Source organism: Camelus bactrianus, chromosome 30, assembly GCF_048773025.1.
Source record: "Camelus bactrianus isolate YW-2024 breed Bactrian camel chromosome 30, ASM4877302v1, whole genome shotgun sequence".
NCBI lineage: Eukaryota > Metazoa > Chordata > Mammalia > Artiodactyla > Camelidae > Camelus > Camelus bactrianus.
In genome coordinates, this window is record NC_133568.1 from 9,666,660 (window position 1) to 9,692,569 (window position 25,910).

General features: G+C 35.8%; 1 protein-coding gene across 3 annotated transcripts in view; it reads right to left on the reverse strand.

Moving 5' to 3' along the window:
* Window positions 1–613: 613 nt before the first annotated feature.
* SMAD2 (SMAD family member 2) overlaps window positions 614–25,910 on the reverse strand; it is a 72,359-nt gene continuing 47,062 nt past the window's right edge. For all 3 annotated transcript variants that reach the window (XM_074355381.1, XM_074355382.1, XM_074355380.1), the window contains exons 5-11: window positions 25,540–25,674; window positions 22,792–22,866; window positions 16,794–16,847; window positions 15,377–15,589; window positions 12,481–12,618; window positions 12,177–12,321; window positions 614–8,973 (exon numbers count right to left, since the gene is read on the reverse strand). In XM_074355381.1, coding sequence (XP_074211482.1) covers window positions 8,850–8,973; window positions 12,177–12,321; window positions 12,481–12,618; window positions 15,377–15,589; window positions 16,794–16,847; window positions 22,792–22,866; window positions 25,540–25,674 — 884 coding nt within the window. In that variant the 3' untranslated portion in view covers window positions 614–8,849. The remainder of the gene's footprint in view (window positions 8,974–12,176; window positions 12,322–12,480; window positions 12,619–15,376; window positions 15,590–16,793; window positions 16,848–22,791; window positions 22,867–25,539; window positions 25,675–25,910) is intronic.

Consider the following 25,910-nt stretch of genomic DNA (forward strand, 5'->3'; position numbering starts at 1 on the left):
GCATCCTACAGCACGTGTGTTTTAAATGGTTTGGAGGAAGCAGTCTGCTAACCAGAGAAGTACTGATACATCCTAGGAAGTGAGGTCTCGTAAGGCACAAAGTCTGGTTGATCTAAAAAGTTTGTTTTTCAATTATTTCAGGACAATGAGAAAACAAATTACATCTTATATAATGTTTTTCAGTGGAGTCTTTCAAAAAATAGCTTTTGTTTTTTTTGCTAAGAGTACATCTTGAGAGTAAATGTGACTTCCACCTTCTAGTCTGTTGTTTATAGCATAGATTGTACGTATTAGATCATTATTTTGGCATAGGCAAGCTCTGAAATAAACTAAAACGCCTAACTTACTAGCACTGTGAGGTGTTGGGTGTGTATATTAAGCAGTGCATATCTGTGTGCCAGGGGAGTGGGATAAACTTTTTATGTAACACCAAGCTTAAAAAGTAAAAGGATACACTCTTAATATTGTAATTCCATTATGTGAAATACACACAATAAATTTTTTCGTTTCTGTATAATTTAGGGTGTGGTCAGCAAAATATAATCCCCTCTAAAAGATCAGTTTAAATCAAAATCAATGAAAACAATTAAAAATTAGTCTCATAATAACATGGTAAACAACTCAAATGGCTTTTTTTTTTAATGCTAGGAAAAATGTTCACCTTTTCAATGGTGAAAGTACTGTTAACACAGGCAGAGCAAACAAGGTAAAAAGTGAGAGCACATACAGACACACACAAATATATATAAAAATTGACCAGAAATCACAGGACATTTAAGCGATGTTTTCTTAAGTAGAACTATTTCTTTTTTTTTTTCTTTTGTACTTTAAATAGACTAAAATATTTGGTGTGGGTGGAGGGAAGGAAATCAGTATTTCACAATCTTAACTTGAAAACCAGCTGACATAAAGCCTCAGCTCATTGTTTAATTTTTTTTTTAAATGGAACCACATATTTCGACAATCATAGAATTAAAGCTTACAAAGAACACATCTACCATCTACATCACAGTGCACAGAGGATGCGGTCTCTGAGGACTACCACAGGGGAACAGTAACAGACTCTGCATCCATCATATTGCATTACAAAATTAATGCCGTCTGAGAGAAGTCTCACCTCCCGTGGCTGCTGTTGTAGCTGGTTAGAGCACCTGAGGGGTAGGAGGCTGTCAGAACTGAGGGCACTGCTCGGTTTGGGTCAGCACACTCAGTTCCTTCACCCGCCATTGGCTGATGCATTTAGTAATCTCAACATGACATTCACTGAGAAGAAACATAGTAATACCACATTCTGGCTTCTTGGGCAGGATAGTCTGGGGAATGTAGTAGAGAATAGAGCATCAAAAGCCAGATTTTTCCCTCAAGAGAGAAGAAATCCACAACGCTGTTCAGTTTTAAAATTTAAACCATGAAAATTTAAATTTCAGGTTAAATTTAACCCCATTAAGACATGATCTGTGCTTACGAATACACACAGGTTCTGAAGAATTTTGCTATCTAGTGGCCTCTTCTGTTTCATTAGGCTCCCAGTTACCTTCCCTAGATCACTAAGTGTTAGTCTCACTGTAACACTGGTGCCATTAGCTATTATTTGCTATAAAATCTCACATTCCATCCACAGTAATCAGTGATTGGAGGACACATATCCAAGTATCAGGAATGGTGACAGCCATAGGGCAGCTGAATTTAACTGCAACTGTCACAACCATTAAGGTGAGGGTAAATCAGAACACCCGGGGCCTTGCTGGGATTAGCTCTGAACATCCTGCACGCAGGGGACTCAGTCCGAGGCACATCAGGGCAGCCTGTCCCCCTAAGAACACTACTCACTCCTACCTTAGCTTCGCTACAGGAAGGGTAAAAATTTTCAAGGGCACAGGGCTACTTATGAGGGAATCAGCTCAGAAATATTTTTAGGACACTGGCTAATACCTAGTGCTTAGAAGTCCATAAGTACCTTATTTAACAGTGTCGATTTTAAGAATAGTTGGCAGTCCTTAAGCAAATTAGTGAGCAGTATATAAAAGTTCATCCTTGAAACCTGTTTTTAGACAAATCTTCAGTAGATTCTTCTGGTTTTGTCCATATAGTATCTTTTTGAGATTTTCAGAGCTAAATGAGTAATCCAGTTTTATATCTTTTCTTATCTTTTTTTATTTTTTAGCTGAAAACACCGCCAACTATTTCCCACATTCTTGCTTCATATATTAAAAAGAAGACTGCCAACTAGAGATATTTCCCTCAGATTACAAAGGCGTAGAATTATGTTACTTTTAACTGTGCTCTACCAGAAGGTCTGGCCTTGGGAAAAGATGGCAAAAAAAAAACAACAACAACAAAAAAAACCCCTCTGATATGAACATTTTTATTTTGCCTACAGTGCTGTGATCTAGCTCAACAACTGCACAACTGCTTTCATCTTAATCTTTCATTTTTCTTGTTTTGTCCTCTTGTATAGAAATGGTTAGTGTCACAGTTTCATTATCAGTAATAAAAAGACATAAATATCTACGCCTTAGAGGCCAGGGCCAAAAAAGCAAAAACAAAGCCTGAGGTAAAGTTGATCTAAGAAACAACCATTTTGGGTTCTACATTTTGGCAAAAAATAGGGCTTTAAAAAATAAAAGGTAAAATCCATGCATGTTACCTACTTGCTATGTGTTTGACGATTATTTCTTGTGATGTAAATTTAAATTAACCTGTGTGTATATCAGTTACATAAAACCAACAAATGACTACATTCTTAAAGCAGGTACATTACATTCATCAGAAAAAGACCCTAATCTTTTTCACCATTTCCCACCTATTTGAACAATTCAAGAATGTGAATAGAGAGTGAGAAACAGGTAACATATTTTCTTAGGAACTTATTGATAAAGGAAAACCTCTTTGGAAGGAAAGAGACTTCAGTAAGACTTCTATTCCTATAGACAAATGCTGGGAACCAACTTTATGCTACAGCACTGTAAAGGGTAGGACTTCATACAGAACAAGAAATAGAGCAAGTTATCTATAGTGAGTAACATTGTAAAATAGCCAAAAACTTTAAAGCCACAGGGAGTAAGAACAGTAGACTGCGAGATGAAAAGTATATAATAGTTCAGGAATTTTGGAATTCTAAAACTTCACTTTTATCTTTAAATCAATATATTATGGATTTCATGATTCAATAAATTATCATCCTTAATTAGAAAGGAGAAGTAAATTCCTTACCCTCCATCCGAAAGAGCAAACTGGAAATTCTGGAAAAGCTAAGAGTTTGTGGGGTTTTTGCTTTGCTTTATTTTTTTAGAGAGGGTGGGAAGACATCATTTTGGGGGAAATTTAGTTGCAGAAAAATCTAAAATTGCTTTATGTGGAGTTAATGAATCCTCACTCCCAGCATTATTACAAAGGGCCCTTACACATCTCAACCAACAGGGAAATTCTGGGTCTATTATGGATCTCATGGCAGCAAACCAACTGACACTGAAGGCAACAGGCTAATACACTCTGGTCAGATCCTCTGTGAATCAGAAGTGGCCCAAAGAACTCTGAAAATCCATTTCTGCTGAGCACAGCTGAGAAAGTCATGTCTGAACCATCTTCAGGCTATCCTTAAATACAGGGCAAACTGCCTTGGTAGTGGTACTTCCCAGGGTATCTTAAGCAGCAATCTTATGCCAGGAGGAAACAGCAAGGGTGGGGGTCACACACTCTAACATTATTATTTTTTTTAAGTTAACCTTAAGTCAGTACACCTTCCAGAGCTTTCTTTTTTTTGATGTTAGTGAATTCCAGTTATGACTCTTAATTGTCAAGCTGCTTAAAAATGGCATACTAACTGAACCACCAAATTAGGACTCCGGCAGAATAAAAAATTTACTCTGAAGGGCTGCCCAAGAAAGGAAAATGTCCGCAAGCAAATTAATCTTTTACTGAGATCTTGAGATATAAACAACAGAATCATTGAACACTATTAAAATGTATGCAGATAAATAACCCCCTAGTGTTAAGATTTTTCTATGAGTGTATATGTATATATAAATCCATACATACACATTATATATTCCCTACTAAAAAGATTTAAGGCAATTATGCTATATATAAAGTTAGCTATAATATGCAAGGTAAAACAGGTCCTACTCAAATTCTGTGAACACATTAGACAAGTTCTTATCATAAAAGCTATCACGAGGCTATCAATGCCGAGTGTAGCTCACCTTTCCTGGTTGAGGCTCCAAACACAGGAATTCCACTCCAAGAGATAATTTGTCCCTCAGTTGCATACACAAAAGGTAGTCTGAACAGACAAAATATTTATGAAAACTTGAAAAGGAAGACAGAAAAGGAACTCAATAGTATTCTGACAACCTCTAGACATCACACATTATCATTACTACTCTTGATTGTACTAAATACAACAATCCAATAGGCTCCAATGTGGAAACGGGGTGAATATTATGGGGAAATCACTGGCTGCAATTGCCAGAAAAGTTCATAACCCTAAATATAATTTAAAACAGAACCTGATGGTTTATCTATTTGATCATCACAAAGACATTTTAACTGAAGAGAATCTGAGTCATTTGTAAGATTTAAGTGATTGACCAATCTAAATAACATCGACCTTCACGATGAGGAAAGTAGGACCCTGGGCACGAACAGCACCGTCCTTTTTGGTCTTTAGTAAAAGTTCAAAGGAGAGAAACACTGATGTATGCAGATAAAACATGGCTGGCAAGGAAGAGGGCAACCAGCAAAACCACTAGGGATACATGCTGTCAAGGAGAGGAAGAATAAAATTCAGCTGATGAGCATAATGGATTTAGTAAAGTAAGGCTCATGAAGGAAAGAAAATGAGCAATGATTTGTTATGTCTAAACACCAATGTGTTGCATCAGAGTAAGAGAAAAGATCACGGTTGCTTATGTCCACAGACTACTTAGTTATCTAAAGAGACACGGGGAACGGTGGAGGGGGTGGCAAACTGAAACGAATGTTTAGCTATGATAGCAAAGACCATACATAAAGACAGATTTTAAGTACAGTGAGGATTGTCTTATGTTACATTATATCCCACCATCAACCACACCAGAAGGGTGCTGATTATTGAATAAATGCTCAAAGTATTTAGTTATTTAAAAAAAGAGAAAGATGTTAAAGGTATATTTGGACAGCTTTTGGAAGAGGTAGAGAAACCAACTGGGTATATATACTCTTTTATTTGATTTCAACTAACTAGCAAGAAACTAGACTGATTGTTTTTCACCTTCAAAATCTTAGTCTTGATGAAACTGACAATAAAGGCACAAATAAAGTGAACAAAGGAGAAAATCTGGCAATGTTTAAAAGGTAGGTGAATCAAGCGAAACTAGGTATGATTTAAGGTTAAATAAAAGTAGATATTAACAATTTGCAAATACATACTCAGAATACAGAATAAGAGTAAAAGTACAAAATAAGAATATCTAGCTTTCAAGAAAAATTGGGCAGATTTCCTTCTGGCAAAGTGGTAGGTCCTGAGAGAGAAAGTTAACCCCCAAAAGACAGCTTGCGGGTCAGTACCAAATCCCAGTCACATTTCTATTACTCAACATCTATCACACTGGCTGGGGAAGGGACAGGCATCAATAAATGCTTACTGAATGAATATGTATCATGATGTATAATTAGCATTCTAACTAGAGTAGTTCAAACCTAGCCAGGAAAGTCAAACTTTTTTTTAAGCAATAAAACTTTTTAAAAAAAGTAATCTATGTGGAACTCCAATACAGAATAAATATGAAGCTCACCCTGGTTAGACCAGACAGTGGGAACTACAATTCCCTAAAACAGCCCTAAGGTGTACGTAATCCACTGTGAAAACCACCCTTCATCTTAGAAATGGGCTAGAAAACACCATCACTCAGTTCTCATGTTGTTAAACTGAGGAAATTACCCCCACTGTGTACAAGATTTTCTAAATGATGCTGCTAATTTAAATAAAGGCAAAATTCTAGGCCAGAGATCCTATCACGGAAAAGAATGAAAACAAACTCTATAAAGGAAAATAACAATCAGCCAAAATTAGGCCACAGTGGACAGAATAGGATGCAAAAACAGCACCTCATTAAAAAGCAAATAAGATCATGAAACATATTCATGCAAATGTAACCACCACGAAGTCAACTGCTCAACAGGTCTAACTGCTCAACACAATAGGTGTTTCCAAAGAGTTCAGTGCCAGTTTCATACTGCACAGAAGAATCCCACCGTAGCCGCAGTGATGTGTTCTGCCTCTGAAATGTTAGAGATGGCACAGCTTCACAACCTATCAACGCAGGAGTAACTGCCAAGACCTCCCACCACTTCTGAAGCTGTTCTCTATCCCCAGACCTGTTCCCCAACATCACTGCAAGTTCTCGAGTAAACACTTCCAAAGGGCAGAGCCCCCACTGGTTATTTCCAACAGGTCTGACGGTGGTAACACCTAAGACATTTACTCTGCCCACAAGATGGGCTGTAGAAGCAGTAATTAGCGGGCAGCAGGACATCTGGAAGCAAGCAGCTAGTCCCTACAATGCTGAAAATTTGCCCAAGGCAGAATTAAAGAAATGGTTGTAAAATTAACAGGTACTGACTTGGTGCAAACTTTTTACAGTAAGGGCTTGAGGAAGGAGTGTTAGTAAGAATGACGCATGAAGCAGTCTATCACAAATTAAGGCCACCTTCAACTACTATAAACTGTAGAGCTGATCTGGTCCTCAAGTTTGGATCTGTGTAGAGGTTTCTGTATAAAGCATTAATACCCAATAATGAGTTTCCTTTAAAATGAGCCTTTGCATTTGGTGCCATTCTGCATGCCAGGAATCCCTGTTTTCCCTGGCTCTCCACACGGCTTGCTCCTCTCTCACATCAAGTGTTGGCTCAAGCATCACTACCTTGGAGAAGCCGCCTTCCCTCTGCTGTGCTCCGTCACAGTACCCTGTTCATCTCCTTCATAGACAAATAAGCTCATTAAGCGTCATAGAAACTGCTGTCTCAGCAAAGGCAGGGATCGTATCCGTCTTACTCACCTTCACCCAAAGGCCAAGAAACTGCCTGGCACACATAACAGGTGAACAATAAATATTTGCTGAATGAATAAAAAATTACTGCATCAAGTTTACATGAACACATATATGCACACACACATACAGGGAAACGGGGAACATCTAATAAAAAACCAAATGCTGAAAATATTGACAATAACACCTGTAGAGACAGGTGAGTATGTCTTCAAAAAAACAAGTACCAAAGATAATCTGTCTTCAAAAATATGAAAACGTACTAGAAGGGAACCAGGAGTGGTTATTTTCCATTTCTATTGAGATGCAAACAAGAAATGTTTAAACTGCAATGAGTTAACAACAGACATACGGATTATCTGCTGCAGAACGGACTTCTAACAGAGATTCTGAAATCTCCTGTCACTGCAGGGTGTAAAGCATGAGTGGTTCTAACAGTCACCACATATTCGGAGTAGTTAAGAACGACTCAGACTGTAGGTAATCATAATTAATTATAATTATAAAAAACTTGCTTAACTGTTTCTCCCCCAGTTTTTAAAATTTGAAATTCATAATTACGTAAAATAACACAGATTTTATAAATTTAATACAACATACCTTAAAAACAGATGGCCTTTTATCTGCTGATCAGACCTCAGCAGTACTTTTTCTAGATATTCTGCAGAAGCAATTACATTTACAAAAGGTCCATTTCATAATACAATCTGGTAAAACTAAATCCAATGAAACTCAACCCAAAGAGCACTAGGTCTGCTACTGAAATATTTTAAAGTATCTTTTAAAAGAGGTTTCTATATCTATAGATTGAGTTTTTAAACGGGATAAACATATTGAAATAATTGTAGTTTATCCCTGAAAATAATTATACTGCCACCTGTGCATTCTGTATGAGGTGTAGAGATAAATCAAAAGGCTGCTAGGTTACACAAGTCTATTATCTGTTGAAACTGAAATCTGGTGTAAGACAAAGGGACTCAGTCCATGTGAATCCTCCCTGCACCCCAGAGTTACTGGCGCCGGCAGTTTCAGTGCACCCAATATTGGTGCTGGATGTCAGGCTACGCTGTTTTGGTATCAGGACAAAAGTGGAAAAGGAGAAGAGGTTTGGAAAGATTTTCCACAAGGTTTCCCTATAATCAGATTTAGCAGTAAGTAAACAAACACAAAAAGAATGAATATTTAAGACCCACTGAACACATTAAGGTCAACGATTTCGAACGTTAATCCACTTTTCTTCCCCCAACAGTTTATTTTTGGTAAAAGGCAGAAAAAGTAGTTTTTCTACAAGGGAAATCTGCTTCTAAATGATAATTTGAAAATCTTGATATATATTATATATTAAAAAAAGACACACAAAAATAACGAAGAAGTGGGAATAACAGATTAGGTACTGTAACTTTATAAAGGCTTGCCTAAGTCAAGAAGCAGCACGCACACACCTAACTTATGCAAACTAAAAATGTATATAAACAGCACAACACTGATACTGGGTCATGATACATTACCTGTACACATAACTACTGCTGTTATTAATAAACCTTTGGGACACTCGGTTTTATGCCCAACAAGACATCAGCAAGTCTTTAAAATCTTCTCTTCCTCCTTTATGGGAGGATACTTCTAGACACTAATTTTCCCATCTAATATTCGAACATAGGAAACTGATTCCACAAGGTGCTTTAATTGATGAGACCTCAAGTGCTGTTTTCTGTCTTGAATTTTTGGATAGTAAACAGTCCATGGGGACCACACACAAACACTATGACAGAAGAGTTGGTACATTAAGTCTTTTGATGGGACTTGATCGGTGACGAGGCTTTACGACATGCTTGAGCAACGCACTGAAGGGGAGCCCATCTGAGTTAATACTTTGTCCAACCATTGTAGAGGTCCATTCAGATGAAGTTCAATCCAGCAAGGAGTACTTGTTACCGTCTGCCTTCTGTTTAAAAGAATGCAAGAAAATAATCATGAAGTTAAAAGAATAACAAGACTACGTAAGAAATTCAGATAAAAAGCTGTATATACTAAAACCTAGAACCTTCTGAACAAGTACCAAATTTAGGTATCTGTTATTTTGAAAACTGTTCAATCCTCAAAGTCTAACAGAGTACTTCTGATGAATTATTTTCTTTTAAAGAGATTTATAAAAACATTCTTTCCCCCTCAAATTAAAATTAGTCTGGTAACATTATTTACAATCCAAAATGGAACACCTTTAAGAGAGAATGTAGTCACTATAATCACTGCCAGCGCAGAAGACACAAACCAGCACTATCCGGATTATATAGAGTCACCCCACTTACTCATCATCCACAGAACAGAAGAGCGTCAAATAGCAAATGAGGTCTAAATGGAACACGGTTCAAATTTAAAGTGTATCAAAACAAAACAGAACCCTGACCCAAGTGTATCACAGAATGTGAAGAGCTGGAGCTCAACTCTCCCTGGCACAGCCAACAAACAGCACCCCTTTTAGCAGCACCACGCAGGGTTTTAACAGGAGACACCTCCAGTACGTCAACAAAATGAGCTACCCTCTGGGGGTCACAAGCTGTTCAATGACATCCTGTCACTTCTACATACTGATTTTAGTTTTGTCTTATTTATTATATACAGCAAGTCAGTAAGTCTTGTTTCTTGCTCGTTTCTTCAACATGACAGCATTTCAAAGATGAGAAAAGGCCAATAGCAACCGTCCACTTTCAAGTGACACATGCTCAATATAATTTAAAACTCAATATAATTTTCAGTAGCAGAAGGTGTCAGTGCCCCACTATACCCTTCAGATTTTTAAGTGTTCTCTAGCCAACCTCCAACTGTAGGTATCTGCATTTCTGTGCCTGAGAACTTCTCTGTTCTGTCCGCATACATAGCAGACTAACAGTGCCAGGAAATTAACGTCCCTAGGAACAGCCTTCAACCAATGACACAGGAATTGGCATTTAAATGCTAGGTTTCCTTTTTCCTCTGGGCGGGATAGTTCAGTGTGTTCTTTACTGTTTTCCTAAGGGAATAGCTCTAGTGTCCCACCCACTATCGTGATGGCTTAAGAATGGTACTGGCTGCCTTCCCTCCCCTACCTCCCATGCCTACTTCCTCCTTCCTTACTAGCATTCCCTCTATTTCTGAAATAAACCCCCTGCATGCAAACCCTTGTCTCAGGGTCTGAGACACACATGATCTGTCCCCCTACCCGTTTACTCATTTCAGTACTAGTGCACGTAACTGAGACATATTTCTCAATTAACTACGAATTCTTTATACATCTATTATTTCCTGCTTACTACATTTCCTGATTTTTATGCTGACAATCCAGGTGGCACTAAAGAAATTGAATAATAGTTTTAGAACCCAACCATCAGACCTACCTCCTCAGCTCCAGTGTCATTAAGGATAAAGGTTCCATAGTTCACAGATGTATGGGTATCTGAGTTATTCTGATCTATAAATGTTAAAGGAAACTACTCTGTTATCCAAAGTAGCGGTACCTGACCCCATTACCCATGAAAACATACTGTATATTACTCTCTCTCATAATTATAGATTTTAAATTATCTTTGGGTTAAAGAACAGCAGAGTTCACAGTGAATAAAGGGCAGTATCTCTCTCTGCCAATCAAAACTGGTCTTAACAAGAGACCCATAGATATACATGGAATTCTGACCTACGCAGTTCGCATTTAATTTCACTGAATTTCTACCATGTTCTGCAACATTCGAATCTTTTGAAGGAAAAAAAAGTCTGACCTAATAAACTGTTATCAGATAGTACTATTTGAATCCAATTTTAATATCAACTCAAGTCCAAAGGAAAAAAGAAACTCAGCATTCTTTAAAGTTATCACATCTCAAAAAGGAAATGATTAAAACAAAAGAGAACTACAGCAAAGTCAAAAAATGGATTCTTCTACTAATGTAACTTGGGCAAAATAGTGACAATAGTCTTCATTCTAGGATGTAAGTATGTAACACATAACATACTTTTATAAAAGTATTTAACCAGCAGATCTCAAGTCTCACCATCTCAAAAGTCATATACCTCACAAACCTGGTTTAAGACAGGGAGTCAAATTCAAATGAAATGAAATAAATTCTGAAGAGGGGCCCAAACTGCTGGATGAAACAGGAATACTGTTACTATGTGCATATCTTCTTAAGCAGGCATTCAGAGAGTAAGTAATATGAATTAGAGAAAGATTTTGTATTTTACTTATACTTCCATTCTGCAATATGCTGATGAAATCTTCCCTTTCTTTGATGTGGAATCCAATCGTTTAATTTAGCAATAACCTAATCTATCATATCCCGATGACAGATCAGGTTTTGTAAAACTCAACTACGTAACTGCTACTACTATCCTTAGAGAAGAGGCTAAGAGTCAAGGAGAGCTTTCCTCAAGTCCTGTCTCTACCACTTAGAATGTGTCCTTGGGCAAATTATCAAATCTTTTTGAGCCGATTTCCAAGTAAGTATTAGTTTGGACCATTTTTTACCTACAGAGATTGCAACCTTATAAAGAAAGGATAAAAACAGAAACAGTAATTCTTAGCCATGTTGAAAGGTATGAGATACTGCACTTAAAACACAGCACAGTAACCCCTTCACTTAACAAGTATCCCCTTCTATTACTGAATAAAGTTCTACCTTTTAACGTTATACAAATAAGTTGTCTCAACTTATTTGTCCAGCCTTATTCTTTATTTTTTATACTGTCAAACTGAACAGCATTCTATTGCCAGCATCATCATTTCCCAGCCCCTCAAACCTACGACTACTGAAATCCGACGCATCTTTCAGAACCTAGATCCTGTGCGGTCTCTACCTCCCCCAGCCCCCGTGAACCATCTCTCCTTCCATGAACTGACCTAACCCTTCAGGTACGCCATTTATGGTATTTAACACTGCATTCTGTTACAGGGCTTGTCCGTACACGTTTTAGGTCTATGTCTACAATGCCAGCACAGGACTTTGCAACAGTTTTGAATCTAGAGGCCACCCGCTTTCTTTTGTTATTTTACATAAAGATCTGCTGACTCTGTAAACCTCGATGAAAAGAAATGTATGTGAACCCCAGAGGACAAAAAGAATGGAGAAAAAACAATTACACTGTGGAAATTTAAGAACTGAATATGTTATTTCATACCGGTATTCTGCTCCCCACCCTTTCACAAAACTCATTCTTATGGTGCACATTCTAGTTAGCTGATATACGGCTTCAAAACCCTGATTAACAGACTGAGCCAGAAGAGCAGCAAATTCCTGGTTGTTGAAGATCTTCAAATTGCAGCCTATGATTGAAAAGAGTAAAACAAAATTGTGTGAAAAAGAAAATCACTATAATATAAAAGGGCTATAGATAACAGAATATGATCTAATTCCTAAAGTTAATAGCAACTAGAAAAACTCAGCCAGTTGAGAGAAGTGTATTTACGTTGTTGTATCCGTACCTGGTGGAATTTTGCACACTGTTGCAGGGTGCCAGCCGTATCTCTGATTACAATTGGGGCTCTGCACAAAGATTGCACTATCACTTAGGCACTCAGCAAAAACTTCCCCACCTATGTAATATAAGCGCACTCCTCTTCCTAAAACAAAATACGTACGGGATTAGTTTTACAACATTTACTATTTTAGCATGACTATGGAAGAATCTTCCTAGAGGAATACAAAAATGATACAAAGCGTTTTGATGACCCTTCCCATAGTCCATAGCTATGCTTTTCTGAAATCTAACTTCGAAACATACCACACTATATATTTTCCCAAGTATTTTTTTAACAATGACTTCATTGATTTGTAAAGATAATATATGCTCATTAAAAGTACTTAAACAATGTAGAAAAGTGCATGGATAGCAAAATAAAGAATTTCATACAAATTACACATTATTTTTAAATAAGTAAAAGAAATTGAGTTAATCAGAAGTTAACTAATGTTTGAATAAGTATGCCTTCATTATCATAAACAGTATTTCCTAAAAGATCCCATTGAAGTTAAGAAAAAAGGTAATAAAAATTATCAAAAGGTTAGTCATTTTCCCCCTTTAACACAATACATTATGGTGGCTACCAGATCCCTATTTATACAAACAGAATTAAGAAAAAATTATATTGGGATATTTTAATATACCTCTTTGACAGGTAAGTTATATTAGAGACATAAAAATTTGACATAAATTATACTTAAAATATTAGATACAAAAATTTTTTAAAAATTGTGAAAAGCAGAATTCTAAGACAGCACCTAAGATTCTCACCCATGTTGTGCAAACATCATCTCAATTACTCAATCAAATACTAAAACAGACTTTTCAGGTGTAATTAAGGTCTCAAATCAACTGATTGCAAGCTACAAAGACAATCTTTGGTGGGGCTGACTTAAGTGACAGGCCTTAAAAAGGATGGGGCCGGCTCTGGTAAAAGTGATTCAAAGTGTTGAATGAGAGGAATTCCACACAACAGCATCTCCATTGCTGACTGTGAAGATGGAGGGGGCCATGCGGCAAGGAATGCAGGAGGCTTCTAGTCGCTGAAAGCAGCCTCAGCTGACAGTCTGCAGGAAATGAGGATCTCAGTGCTACAACTTCAAAGAAGTGAACTCTGCAATCACCTGTGAGCTTGGAAGAGGACCTCAAGCCCCAGATGAGAACACAGCCCAGCTGACACCCTGACCTCCCCTTGTGAGGCCCTGAGGAGACTCCTAACCCACAGACACTGTGACAATAAATTTGTGCAGTTTCTGGCTGGTAAGTGTGTGGTAATATATTACACAGCAAAAGAAAATTAATAGAACAACCAATAAGACAGATTTAATACATAAATAAATATAGTACCTGGTGCCCTGTTCTCTTATGACTTCAGAATATTTATTTTAAAAAAGAGTCATACACTTCACCATCAGGAAAACATTAAGTCCAAAAAGTAGAGATTTTTCAGGCTATATTCTCTGATCAAAATCACCCAATAAACCAGAAATCAGAAGAAAGATGATGCAACAATTACAGCAATCTAAAATTTTGTAGAAGTAAATAAGGCAGGGTAAACTTTGCTAAATTTTTATGCAGAACCCTAATTAAAACACAGAAAAATCAGAACTACTTTAGTTAAAATGGGGTGGATATTCAGAGGCCTCTCTCACCTACAAGACACCTGAATACCTTAACAAGATAATATAAAGTTTACATGTCAAGCAAGATTTGAGAAATTCCACGCAAAGCCAACAGACTTCTGAAGTCACCAATACTTTGCAGTAACACCCTCACTCTGTGATCAGCATGATTTCTCATAGGAGATGATGGTTAATTAAATGGAAACAGAAGCAAACTATTATTAAAAAGTTACTTTAAGGTGATGAGAACTATGTCCAGGTATATTAGTGGCACTCAAACTAATTTTTTTTACCTCCTTGTCAAAAAAATCCTCAAGATTCCAAGGAGTTGTTGTTTATATGGATTACATCTATGGAAACTTACCATATTACATGTAAAACTGAGATTCAAAAAAAATTAATTCATTTGCAACTAAAAATAATAATCCCACTAAACACTAACATAAACAAGTTCATGAAAAATAACCATTTTCCAAAGCAAGAAAAGAATTAGTGAGAAGAGTAGCAATGTTTTATATTTTTTGCAAATCTCCTTCATTTTTGGCTTAAGAGAAGAGAGCAGAATTCTCTTCAGAGTCTACATTTAATTGCTTGCAAAACTGCAAGCCTTGTAGCCTCTGGAACACTTCCCTGCACAGTCATGAGAACGAGAGTGAAAATGGCCAACGGCACCTTAGTACCATTAGGAAAATAGCTTTCATCTCACAAACCTGCTCAAAGGGTGTCTGGGACCACCATATTTTGGGATCCTCTGAATTATTTTTGAACTATATTAAATGGTAGATCTTTGTTTTAGAGATCTTGCCTCAGATTTATGGTGTGCAGATTTGATTTAGTATATGAAGTCACTGAAAGGAGGGAAAAACTAGGAGATATAAACAAACTGAAGAAAAATTCATGACTTGTTAAAATTACAACCCTAACATCTGAACATGACAATTTTATGACTGGTAGAGACTCAGCAAAGTAAAGTTATTTCAACATGTATTTATTGAAGGACTTCCCAGTACTGACGGTGCCAGATAAAGAGAAGCCAAAGATGAAAGTCTGCAGATGGAAGGATCACCAGGATCTATTAAAAGTTGCGGAGCTGTGCACTTAAACGTGACTGCACTTAAGCTGACAGAGAAGGCAGGCTTTTTTGTACACAATCTCTTGATGTGGTAAACCACAAAGTGCTCACATTATGAGTATATGTCATTGGTTTTTCACACAAGGAAAAAAAAAAAAACATACCTATATGTCTTCTTGTCATTTCTACTGTAGCATTTCTGTTGACATTGGAGAGTAAACCTAGGCAGAACCTCTCTGAATTTGATGGATCTGTGAAACCGTCTACAGTGAGTGAGGGCTGTGATGCATGGAAGGTCTCTCCAACCCTCTGGTTTAATTCATAATATGCTATTGAACACCAAAATGCAGGTTCTGAGTAAGTAACTGGCTGCAAATCTGGGAGGGGAAAAAAACCAAACCCATAAAAGTAAGAAATGTTGTGTGAACAATGCAAGCCAAGCCAAGAATAGATTGAATATCGTCATCTTTACATGTTCTGTGCCAGCCAACACTGGCAACAGCCCAGGAAACAGACTTCACGTCTACATCACCAGCTCCAGATTCCAAAGATCATACCAGATTTCCAATTTCTCAAATTTCCCCCATCTCGTTAAGTCATCCAAACCTCCCAACATCATTTTTAGCCTTTACGGTGGATCACTTGTTCTACTAGCAGTTTTCCCTCAGTTGCACCACAGGTAAAGTCAATCAGTTTGCATTATAAAGGTAACTTGGGGCAGGATAAAGTGGAATAAAGTTGATGCAAGGATTAATGAGTCAAAAGCCACAAGAAAAAAGATTCTGCGTAATAGGATACAAAATTAACATATTTTTGATATTTGTCTGTTTTAACATGAGATTCTCACTGAGCTACCCTAGTTACAAAAACAGAAAAAAACCACATACACAAGAAACAGAAAGTTATAAAACATATAGTATGCAAGTAGAAATAGAATATTAATCAAAAGAATCCACATATTCCAGAGGAAAATGAGGATCACATGTATTTAAGTTCTATAATTTTGATTAAAATGCATTATAAGGAATATCATGAAAAAAATGACAATTCTGTATAAATTCTGAATGTGTAGAAACTGAAGAGAAACTGTGAAATAGCAGGTTAAAATAAAGGCCAAGAATAAACTACAGAAGGTATAGACACAAGTGTACACACACACACACATCTCCCACATCACATGCACATATTTGTGATAATGATATATACATGTATATTTATACACACTTCATAGTAATAATTGTTATTATAGCAATTAATAATTGCAATTACTATTTTTAAATGTTTCATAAAATGAACATAACCTTAAAAATCTAGCCATGTAGGCCATAAATTTTCCATGAATAAAGAATATGATTTCCATGAATAAAATGATTAATTTCTACATTCATATGTGCCAGGAGAAAAGAGCTTTAGTAATACTGAGGCGCATCATCAGTGTCAAAAAAGCACTAATTAGAACAATCATTGGATTATTCACTGAGATCTCTTTCTCATAGATATGGAAAATAATTACAAGAAAAGACACTTAATTAAATAAGTAATATAATATAAACACAGTAGGGAAAAGTATCTGCAACTTACCCAAACTATGATTAACAGGGGAAAGAGTAGTAGGAGACAGTTCTGCTGGAGATCCTGAAACAAAAGGATTCAATTTTAAAATAGCCATGGAAGTATTTCTAGAACTTCTGACCCCAAATAGTAATAAAATTGATTGCATCTGGTTGTAATCAATGATCACAAATAATACACAGATAATTTACATGCCAAGAATTCAACATGCATAACTGCTTTATGGAAGTTTAATTTTGGAAGCGTCAGTATATAAAAGACACAAGAGAGTCCTGGCTTCTAGCTACCCTGTCCCAAAGGCATCCGGTGTTACCAGTTCTTTGTGTACCTTTCCAGAAATATTCTAGGAACCACACAAACAAGTATTACTGTGTTCTGTGCCTCCCATTTCCTATATACAAGTGGTAATACACTTCTAAACTGTGCTTTTATATTACTTGTTCTATCAGAGATGTTGTGTCTCCTTATTTACTTATCAATCTATTTATCCACCAATTCATCCATTTATCTATTAGCTGCATAGCATTACATTATGGTCTATTATGATCCCATATTAATGGATATTCAGGTTATTTTCAATTTTTTGCTTTAAGAACCAAGATTCTAATGCCTAATCTTGCACATTTTGCATACTCTCAATCTTACCAGGACAGACTCTAAAGAAACTGCCAGATCAAAGGGCTGTCCGTGTGTGATTTTCCAAAACTGCCCTCTATAGAAGTTTACAGTTTACATTCCCAGTAACAACACGAACAGTGAAGGCAGGCTCATGTGTTAGTTTTGATAACTGAGAATGAGGTCTTAACAAGTATAGTTTTAATTTGTATCTCTCTTATAAACGACAGTGAGTAGCTTTATACTTGTTTCAATTTTATTTCCTTTCTATGAATAGTCTGTTCTTTACCTTTGCTCAATTTTCTATTGTGGTGTTGATCACTTTTTTCACTGACTTATAGAAAGGTCTCTGTATTTTAGCAATAATTAGTCCTTTCATGATATGGGACACAAGTATTCGGTCATCTGGCTTCATCCTAATTTTGATTAAGCAGTATTAAAAAAACTTTAATGTGATTTAATTTATCAATCATTTTGGGTATGTCATATTTTGATAAAACAGCGGTGACAGTGGAAATTCCTGTCTTACTCCTAACTTAAAGGGAATACTTCTAGTATGTGTTCATTAAGTATGAGGCTTGCTTTGAGGATGAGAAAGATAAAATTATTTAGGAATTCTGCATCAATAATCTCAAGCAATACTAGTCTGTAGATGCACACTGCAAGTGCAATGTTATAAAGACAAGCTGGAAGCTTTACATCTTCCCTGTAACAGTTTAAATAGCATTGGAATAACATGTTCTTTAATAGTTTGCTAGAATTCCTGTGTGAAATCGTCTGCAGTCAATAATTTTCTAGAGTTTACTTCAAGATAGTTCTCTGTTCCTTCTATGAAAGTTGACTGTTAAGATAGCTCTATTTTCCGGAGTCAGTTTCAGCAAATTATATTTTCTTAGAAAATTAATTCATTTGTCAGTTTTAGGTAAAGTGGGTAAATCTAATCAAGCAAATAAGGAGGGGCACAAACACATAAAATTAGAGAAAGAAGGAAGAAACACAAACACAAGAAAAAAAGAATGAGATTACTTCACTCAACTCCATGCAACTAAATTTTAAAACATATTTGTTGTAAACTGCTGTTAAATAATCATTATGTAATTGTAGTATATAAATTTTGTTTTCTCATCATCATTCTCCACATATTTTGGGAATGTTATCTAAAAGAGCACGACCTACAGCTCCCACGCTTTAAGCACACAGTAATACCACTCTAACACAGACGCAGAGTAAGACAGATCAGACGCCCGTGCGCATCTCTCCCCTCTCCACACTGCTGTAACCACGACACAGAACACCAGGCAGCACAGGTGAACGGCAACCCCAGATAAACAAATGATCAAAAATAGAGAAGAGGTGATAATAAGCTGGTAAACAGCAGCCTTTCATAACAAAGTTCTTATGTTCTTTTTTCGTTCCTCAGTTTGAAAAATCTGTTGGCAAGTCACAGCAGGTACAACTCAGAAAGGTCAAAATATATTTAGAACAATGAACCAAAACTCACTGCTGTTTCCTGAAGCTGAGATAAAATAAACAAAGCCACTATTAGAAATGGAGGAAACTGCCCAATTTTTCATATCTTTTAAACTGTTTACTCCATTAAATACTTATTAGAAGCAACCAGCAGAGTCACAGTAGAAAACAGGAGAAAACCTCTTCCAGTGTATTTTGAGCCCACGATTACTACGACATTGAAGCTACAGAAAAACATGACAAGAAAACTAAAGACCAAAGTCTCTCATAAACATAGAGGTAAAAACACTTTAAAAACATTAGCAAATCAAACCCATAAATATTTTCAAAGTGTTAGTTATCATAACCAAATAAAGTCAAAGTGGGTATGTTATCAGAAAAATCACTTAGTGGAATTCACTTCAAAAAGGAGTAAAATTGTATGATCCTCTTAACAGATGCAGTCTGGATAAAATTCCACAGCCATTCATTAAAAACATTCAGAACACAAGGAACAGAAAGGATCATCTTCAGTCTCATAAAGAGAATCTATTAAAAATCCATAATTAACATCTTACTCATGGCAGGGAATTATTAAATGTGTTTCCTCTGTAACAAAAACAATACAAAAATGTCCATTCTTAGTATTTCTTTGGTTTTTTAAAAATTTTCTTGTGGGGAGGGGCGTAATTAGGTTTGTTTGTTTGTTTGTTTATTTATTTTAATAGAGGGACTAGGGATTGAACGCAGGACCTCATGCATGCTAAGCATGCACTCTACTACTGAGCTTACCCTCCCATCTTTTCTTAGTATTTCTATTCAATAGTTTACTGGAAATCTTAGCCAGGATAGAAAAAAATAGAAAGCAGAAAGATTAAAAAAACAAGACATAAAACTGTCTTTGTTTGAGAGATGACAAGGTATACAGAAAATCTTAGTAATCTACAGAATACTATATACAAAAAGTGACCTTAGCAAAGTTGCAAGGAAAAGGATCAATATACAAAAATCAAATTTTATTCTACATCCTAGGAAGAATTAAAAATAAAATTGAAAATAACATTTATCACAGCACTAAAAATGTTAAAACAGTAAAGAATGCACCTAATGACAGATACGCTGTATGTCTATGCTAAAAACTGAAAAACAATGCAGAGAAGACACAGCCAATATGATCACTACCCTAAAGTTCTCAAACCTGACCCTTTATTCTTGACAAACATCCTCACTTCCCTATTTTATTGAGGAGATCCTAACCATGAAGATGAACCGCTTCTGCTTCTGGATCTCAATCCCTCAACTTATTTCTAATCTTTGCGCAATCAACCTTCTTCCTTTTTCTTAATGGTTAATCCATCTTTTTATATTTTCTTTAAATACACTCATACAGTATTTGCTATGAGTTAAGAACATTTAACTGCTTTACAAAAATTGACTCTGTTAACAACCCTATGAGTTAGGATACTATAATTACCCCTAATTTAGAGATGTGCCTAGGTCATCTAGCTCATACATGGTAGACAGACAATTCAAACTCAGGTAGTCTGGCTCAGAGTCCGACCATGCTCTCCTGATGGCACACATTTGGTTAGACAAGCCATCTCCTAAGTGGGGCTTGTAACCCTTGTCTAGGGGTACACAAAATGACTGGCTTGCAAGACAAAAACTTAGAACTAAATCAAACCGATTTCTTGTTATGTCCACCCTGATTGCTAATATCCCCAAACTTTAAAGAATAAAGTCTTGATCAGAAAATTTATTTAAAAAAAAGAAAAGGCAAAGCAAAAAATAATAGGTACTTGTTCACATAGTTCTTTATTCTGCTTTATCTGGCCTCTGGTTACCCTTAAAAAAAAAATTAACTCCTTCTATCCCAGCAGGGATTGACACATTAATTGAATTATGTCCTTCCCTCTGGGAAGGTATGCACCAGAGTTTAAAGAGAGATCAATTTTGTTCTAAACTGGGACCCTGCATCAGTCAGAAAATTCTTGCCATGGCACTAAGAGAACGAATTAGATAGCGGGTAGAAGACTCGTATTTAAACCAACTTTTAGCATCTTATAAATCAAATATTCACACTGTCATTGTCATTAGAGTATTTTAAATGTGTCATTTTGAAAAAGACAGTACCATTTCCCCACTGAAACAGAATCAGAAATATTAGGTACAAAGCTAGCTCCACAACACGGAATTCATTTCAGCTGACTCAGCTTATTCTCCCCTTTGGATCTTGACCCATTACCATAACCAGTGATTATATTCATCTTACTGCTCCTCCCAAGTTTCAGCTATATTATCAAAAAGGCATTTATACACTAACTGGAACCCTTAGGGCCTTGTGCGCCCAGCCTCCCTCACCTAATACAATGCCGTCTAGGTCCATCCGTGCTGCAGCATGCATCAGTACTTTATGCGTTTATATGGCTGAGTAATATTCCAACGCGTGGATATAACTTATTTAATTTCTCCATTAATGAACTGATGGGCAATTGGGCTGTTTCCACTTTCGGACCCCTATGAATAATGCTTACATGAATATTTGTGTACAAGTTTAGTGTGGACATCCTGTCAATTTTCTTGGGTATATACCTAGAAGTGATATTGCTGGGTCATATTGTTGTTCTATATTTAACTGTGAGGAATAGCAAAATTTTCCAAGGCAACTGAACCATTTTACATTCTACTAGCAATATATAAAGATTCCAGCTTCTCCTAATCCTCATCAACAGTAGTTATTGTCCTTTTTTGATTACAGCCGTTCTAGAGGGTATGAAGTGGTATGTCATTATGGGTTTGATCTGCATTTCTCTGATGACTAATAATGTCATCAGGGCATACTTTCATGACATTCACTTTGAAGTGTCACAGTAGCAACTGTCCATCACGGGTCAAAAAGGAACATGGGTTGATTCAGGAATACAGTTCTTGACATATAGGCATGTTAGGAAGATCTATTTGGAAAGCCAAGTATCATTTGCAGTAAGACATCTGCATTAAGATGTGCATGTTATTTGCAATGATCATTATCTACTTTTCTTGGTTATCTACTATTCTGAGAAACTGTAAGTATAATTAGCTATAGCAGAAGCTTCTTTACCTGGAGTCTAAACAATGAAAGAATTCAAACAGCAGAATTATTGTAAAGGCAACCACCACCCCAGCATTTGAAAAATAACTTAGATTATCATAACTATACGATGCTTTAGTATAAACTGTTTAGAAAAGTGGATGCTCTAACTTGTCAGATTGTGATGTTAAGGTGTCCAATCCCTAAGATACAACCAGGGTGAAACAGATCAAACAGATAACTACGATGACATCACAGCTATTTCACTGGAACCTACCAGTTCCTATGAATTATGTACATTTGATTACATAACAACTGTTTTAAAGCTTTGATGCGTGTAATATTTATTACATGTTAAAATTTTTCTTCATTGTGTTTGAACTTGACAGCTAAATATTAGAAATTAATTGTATTAGGTCAGGTACAATATACAAGGTATTCCCTGTAAACAATCTACCATAGTTCACAACTCACTACTGAGTTAAAGGAGCACGAAAAAGTTGATCCCCATCTCTTATCTCCAAACTCCTCTGAAAATGTTACTGGGCTAATTAGCTTTATCACAAAGACACTTATTCACAGACATGTATTCATAAAACTTTAAACAGAAGCAAAGAATACTTAAAAAGTACTGAGTGTTCTCTAATTTTTATTTACTTTAATAAGAGAAAACTTAATTATTCTGCAAAGTAGCATGTTAATCTTTCACTGACAACAGGGTCCTCCCTTTGATGGTTCAAATATGACTAAATCAAGATAAAAGATTCTTTTTTTTGATATGTGTCCCAACTTCTCTAAATGTAAGGGTTATAAATCTTACAAACAAGGCAAAAATGTGTATCTAATTACTGAGAAATTTTGAGTTTTTTTTACCTGTATCCATACTTTGGTTCAACTGTTGATCGCTTGTTTCTCCATCTTCACTGATATACCCGGGAGGTGGCGTTTCTAGGAAAGTTAAGAGCAAATCAAGCACAGCTTCAGTTTAATCTCATTGCCTGTTCTCCCAGGTGCCAAAGATAACCAACAAACCATCCCAAGTAACACATATAAACGTTATATAACATTATTATAAAACACAGTATTGGACACTGAGGGTTTATGATTCAGGTTCTGATCCAAAACTTACAGGTGAATCCTTAAAACCTACTTGTAACGCAACTGAGCTCTCTGGGCATATCTTCATAGCTATTATTTACATATCTGGCTCATTCTATTATGTATATTACCTGGGGCAAGAGCCAAGAATGTAAGTTCAAAGATGCCTCAGTTCTCAATCAGTATGCTTCAAAGAAATTAATATCGACAATAATTTTTTAAACTAATGGCCATCATGGATGGGTACTTAGAGATAATTAAAGGACACACACCACACGCACACAAGATTTCAGATAACGAAGTAATACAGCATTACATCTTATACGGGGTTCAACAGGGCAAAATATGGTAATGTAATTCAGGACTGTTTGAATTTTACCTTAAAAAGTGTGTTGCTCCAGGGATTTCTAACCAGTAAATCCTGAGTGCTTGAGGCAGAAAATTAAATTCACTGACAACTACACAAAACTGAGGCAAACTACTTCCTGAAAAGATGTAAGATTCTAACGTATCATTTCCAATATGGTTTGTGAACAAAATGTTTATATTCAGGAGGGATCTGAATATCTGAATAAGATTTATGCAAAATAAAAACATTTATACAATTCTACCAATTATAATTTCAAGGAGAAAAAATAAGTTTAAATGATTATCAATAGTCTTAACATTTTATATTGCTGTACAGTTGTAAGCAATGTGGATATATGTATCTAAAAGAATTTTATAATTATCAGGAGAGGAGAGAGAAGATGTGGGTTGAAGGTCTCCTTCATTAACTCTTCACAACCTCTCTTCAATAAGCTAACTATAAATTTTAACTTAAGTATAAAGCTTTTCATTTAAGTGTCAGTACCCCCAAATTTTTAATAATGAAGTTCTAATTTAAAAAACCCTTCAGATACTCAAACAACAAAGAATATAAAAATAAGGATAAAACATGCCATTATATGCTATTTTAAAGGTTACAGTAAATAAAATTAAAAAGAGCTACTAAGCTTTGCCAGTTTAACCACCCATATCTCAAAGGTCTAAATAGGAAGAAAACACCGAACTTCTAAATACTTTATCCTTTTCCACTTTTCTCCATTATTATTTATCTATAAAATAATAAACAAGCTATTAGCATTTTGGAGGAAATGTTAAAATTTCTTTTGCAGTGGAATAAAAAGTGAACCCGAAGGTTTTGCTGTCACTTGGAGCTGGGTTGAAGCCCCACTGTTCAGATAAGCAGAGAGGTGTAATAATCCACTTGTGATTTTCTGCTATGTAAAATAACCAAATCCAAACAAATAAAGATGAGAGGGAAAAGAAGCCCAAACATCTCCACAAGTGAAAGCCACTGAACACTTTGACTAACAGCCTTCCAAGGAATTTTTGGGTAGGCTGTCTTACAAGAGCATATGCTTACACTTCAGTTTCCTCAGAATTGTTGAATAATACTAATTTCCACATCGCACACTTAAATATGCCCCCACCCCAACTCACAGATTTAAATCTGCTTTTTGGAATAAAATAGTAATAAAAGAAAAAAAAATTAAAATAATTAGAAACACTTTCAAACTTTAAAGTTAGCTATTTTAAAAAAAATCCTCTCTTTTCCTTATCTTTTCAAAATTATCTCCAACAAACAAGCATTATGTCCATGATAAGACACATTAAATGTTTTTAATATCCTAGAAACTGAGTTATTTACCTATTTTCAGTTGTATAAAATAAACATGAGTGGAACAGAGAAGTACTACACAAGGAGAAAAAAAGAAAAGACACAAAAATCCAATGTGTAGCTAAATGCTCATCTTAATATTATACCTTTAGTTTGTGCTTCGAAAGAAACCAAAAATCAAAAAAGGGAAACAGACAAAAAAGTAAGAAATTATTAGTTGCTCTCCTAACAAATAGTGAAAACTAAGAGTAGCTCCCATATCATGGAATAGCACTGGACACATAATAAAACAGCAGAATTTGAGAACAATGTAGTTGAGTGCATTTATTTTTCAGCATTACTGAGGCTCAGATGAAAAAGAACTAAAATAGAGGCTTTCTGATTTTTCAGTACAACATACGTACTGCTGTATTTGCAGAACTAAAATTTTGTATCTTCTACAGAAACATTACATGTCTCTTAAACATTATCAAACGAGGTACAGAAGTGATTATTTGGTCGATTTTTAGTTACGCCTGTTTCAGAAATATTTTGTTCTTGTACCACTTATTTTGCTTACATTCTGCATCTCAGCTTTAACAACTTAAGACAAACTTACTAGATCTCTTCTGCTGCTCATGGTGCTTTAACTAAAGCTAACACAAAAGAAAATGAAATACAAAGGAAAACATTCCTCCTCCAGACAAAAACATTTAAAGTGGTAGGCTAATACATTTCACAAAATAATCACACAATAAATCAGATTTTTGTATTCAAAATCCAGAAGCTTTTTTTTTTTTTTAAGTCAAACCATACTTGAATGTTTATGAACAAAATTTGTATCTATCTCAAGTTTTAGGAAATTCAGAAGACAAAAATACCTGGGATATAATTACTCTGTGGCTCAATTCCCGCTGGGAAGTTAGTGTTTTCTGGAATGGAGTGGGTATAATCATCCAGGGGTGGCAGTTCTGTTAAGATCTCAGTGTGCCGGGGCACTAAGACTGGAGGCAAAACTAAAAGAGCAAGAGAAATCCAAGTTAATGGCAGAGCAAAACAGGGAGGGGTACGCCTTTATTAAAAGCTTTCACAAAGAATGAAGAAAGCCTGGTTAATTTTTAAAGTTTAAGGTCTGCCTATTTACTATTATTTGGTTACTGAGAAATTGACAAACCTCATTATGATTTTAACACACCATAAAGTCCAGGATCTAAATTTCCAAGTCCCAATTTATCTTGTACTTTTGAGGACA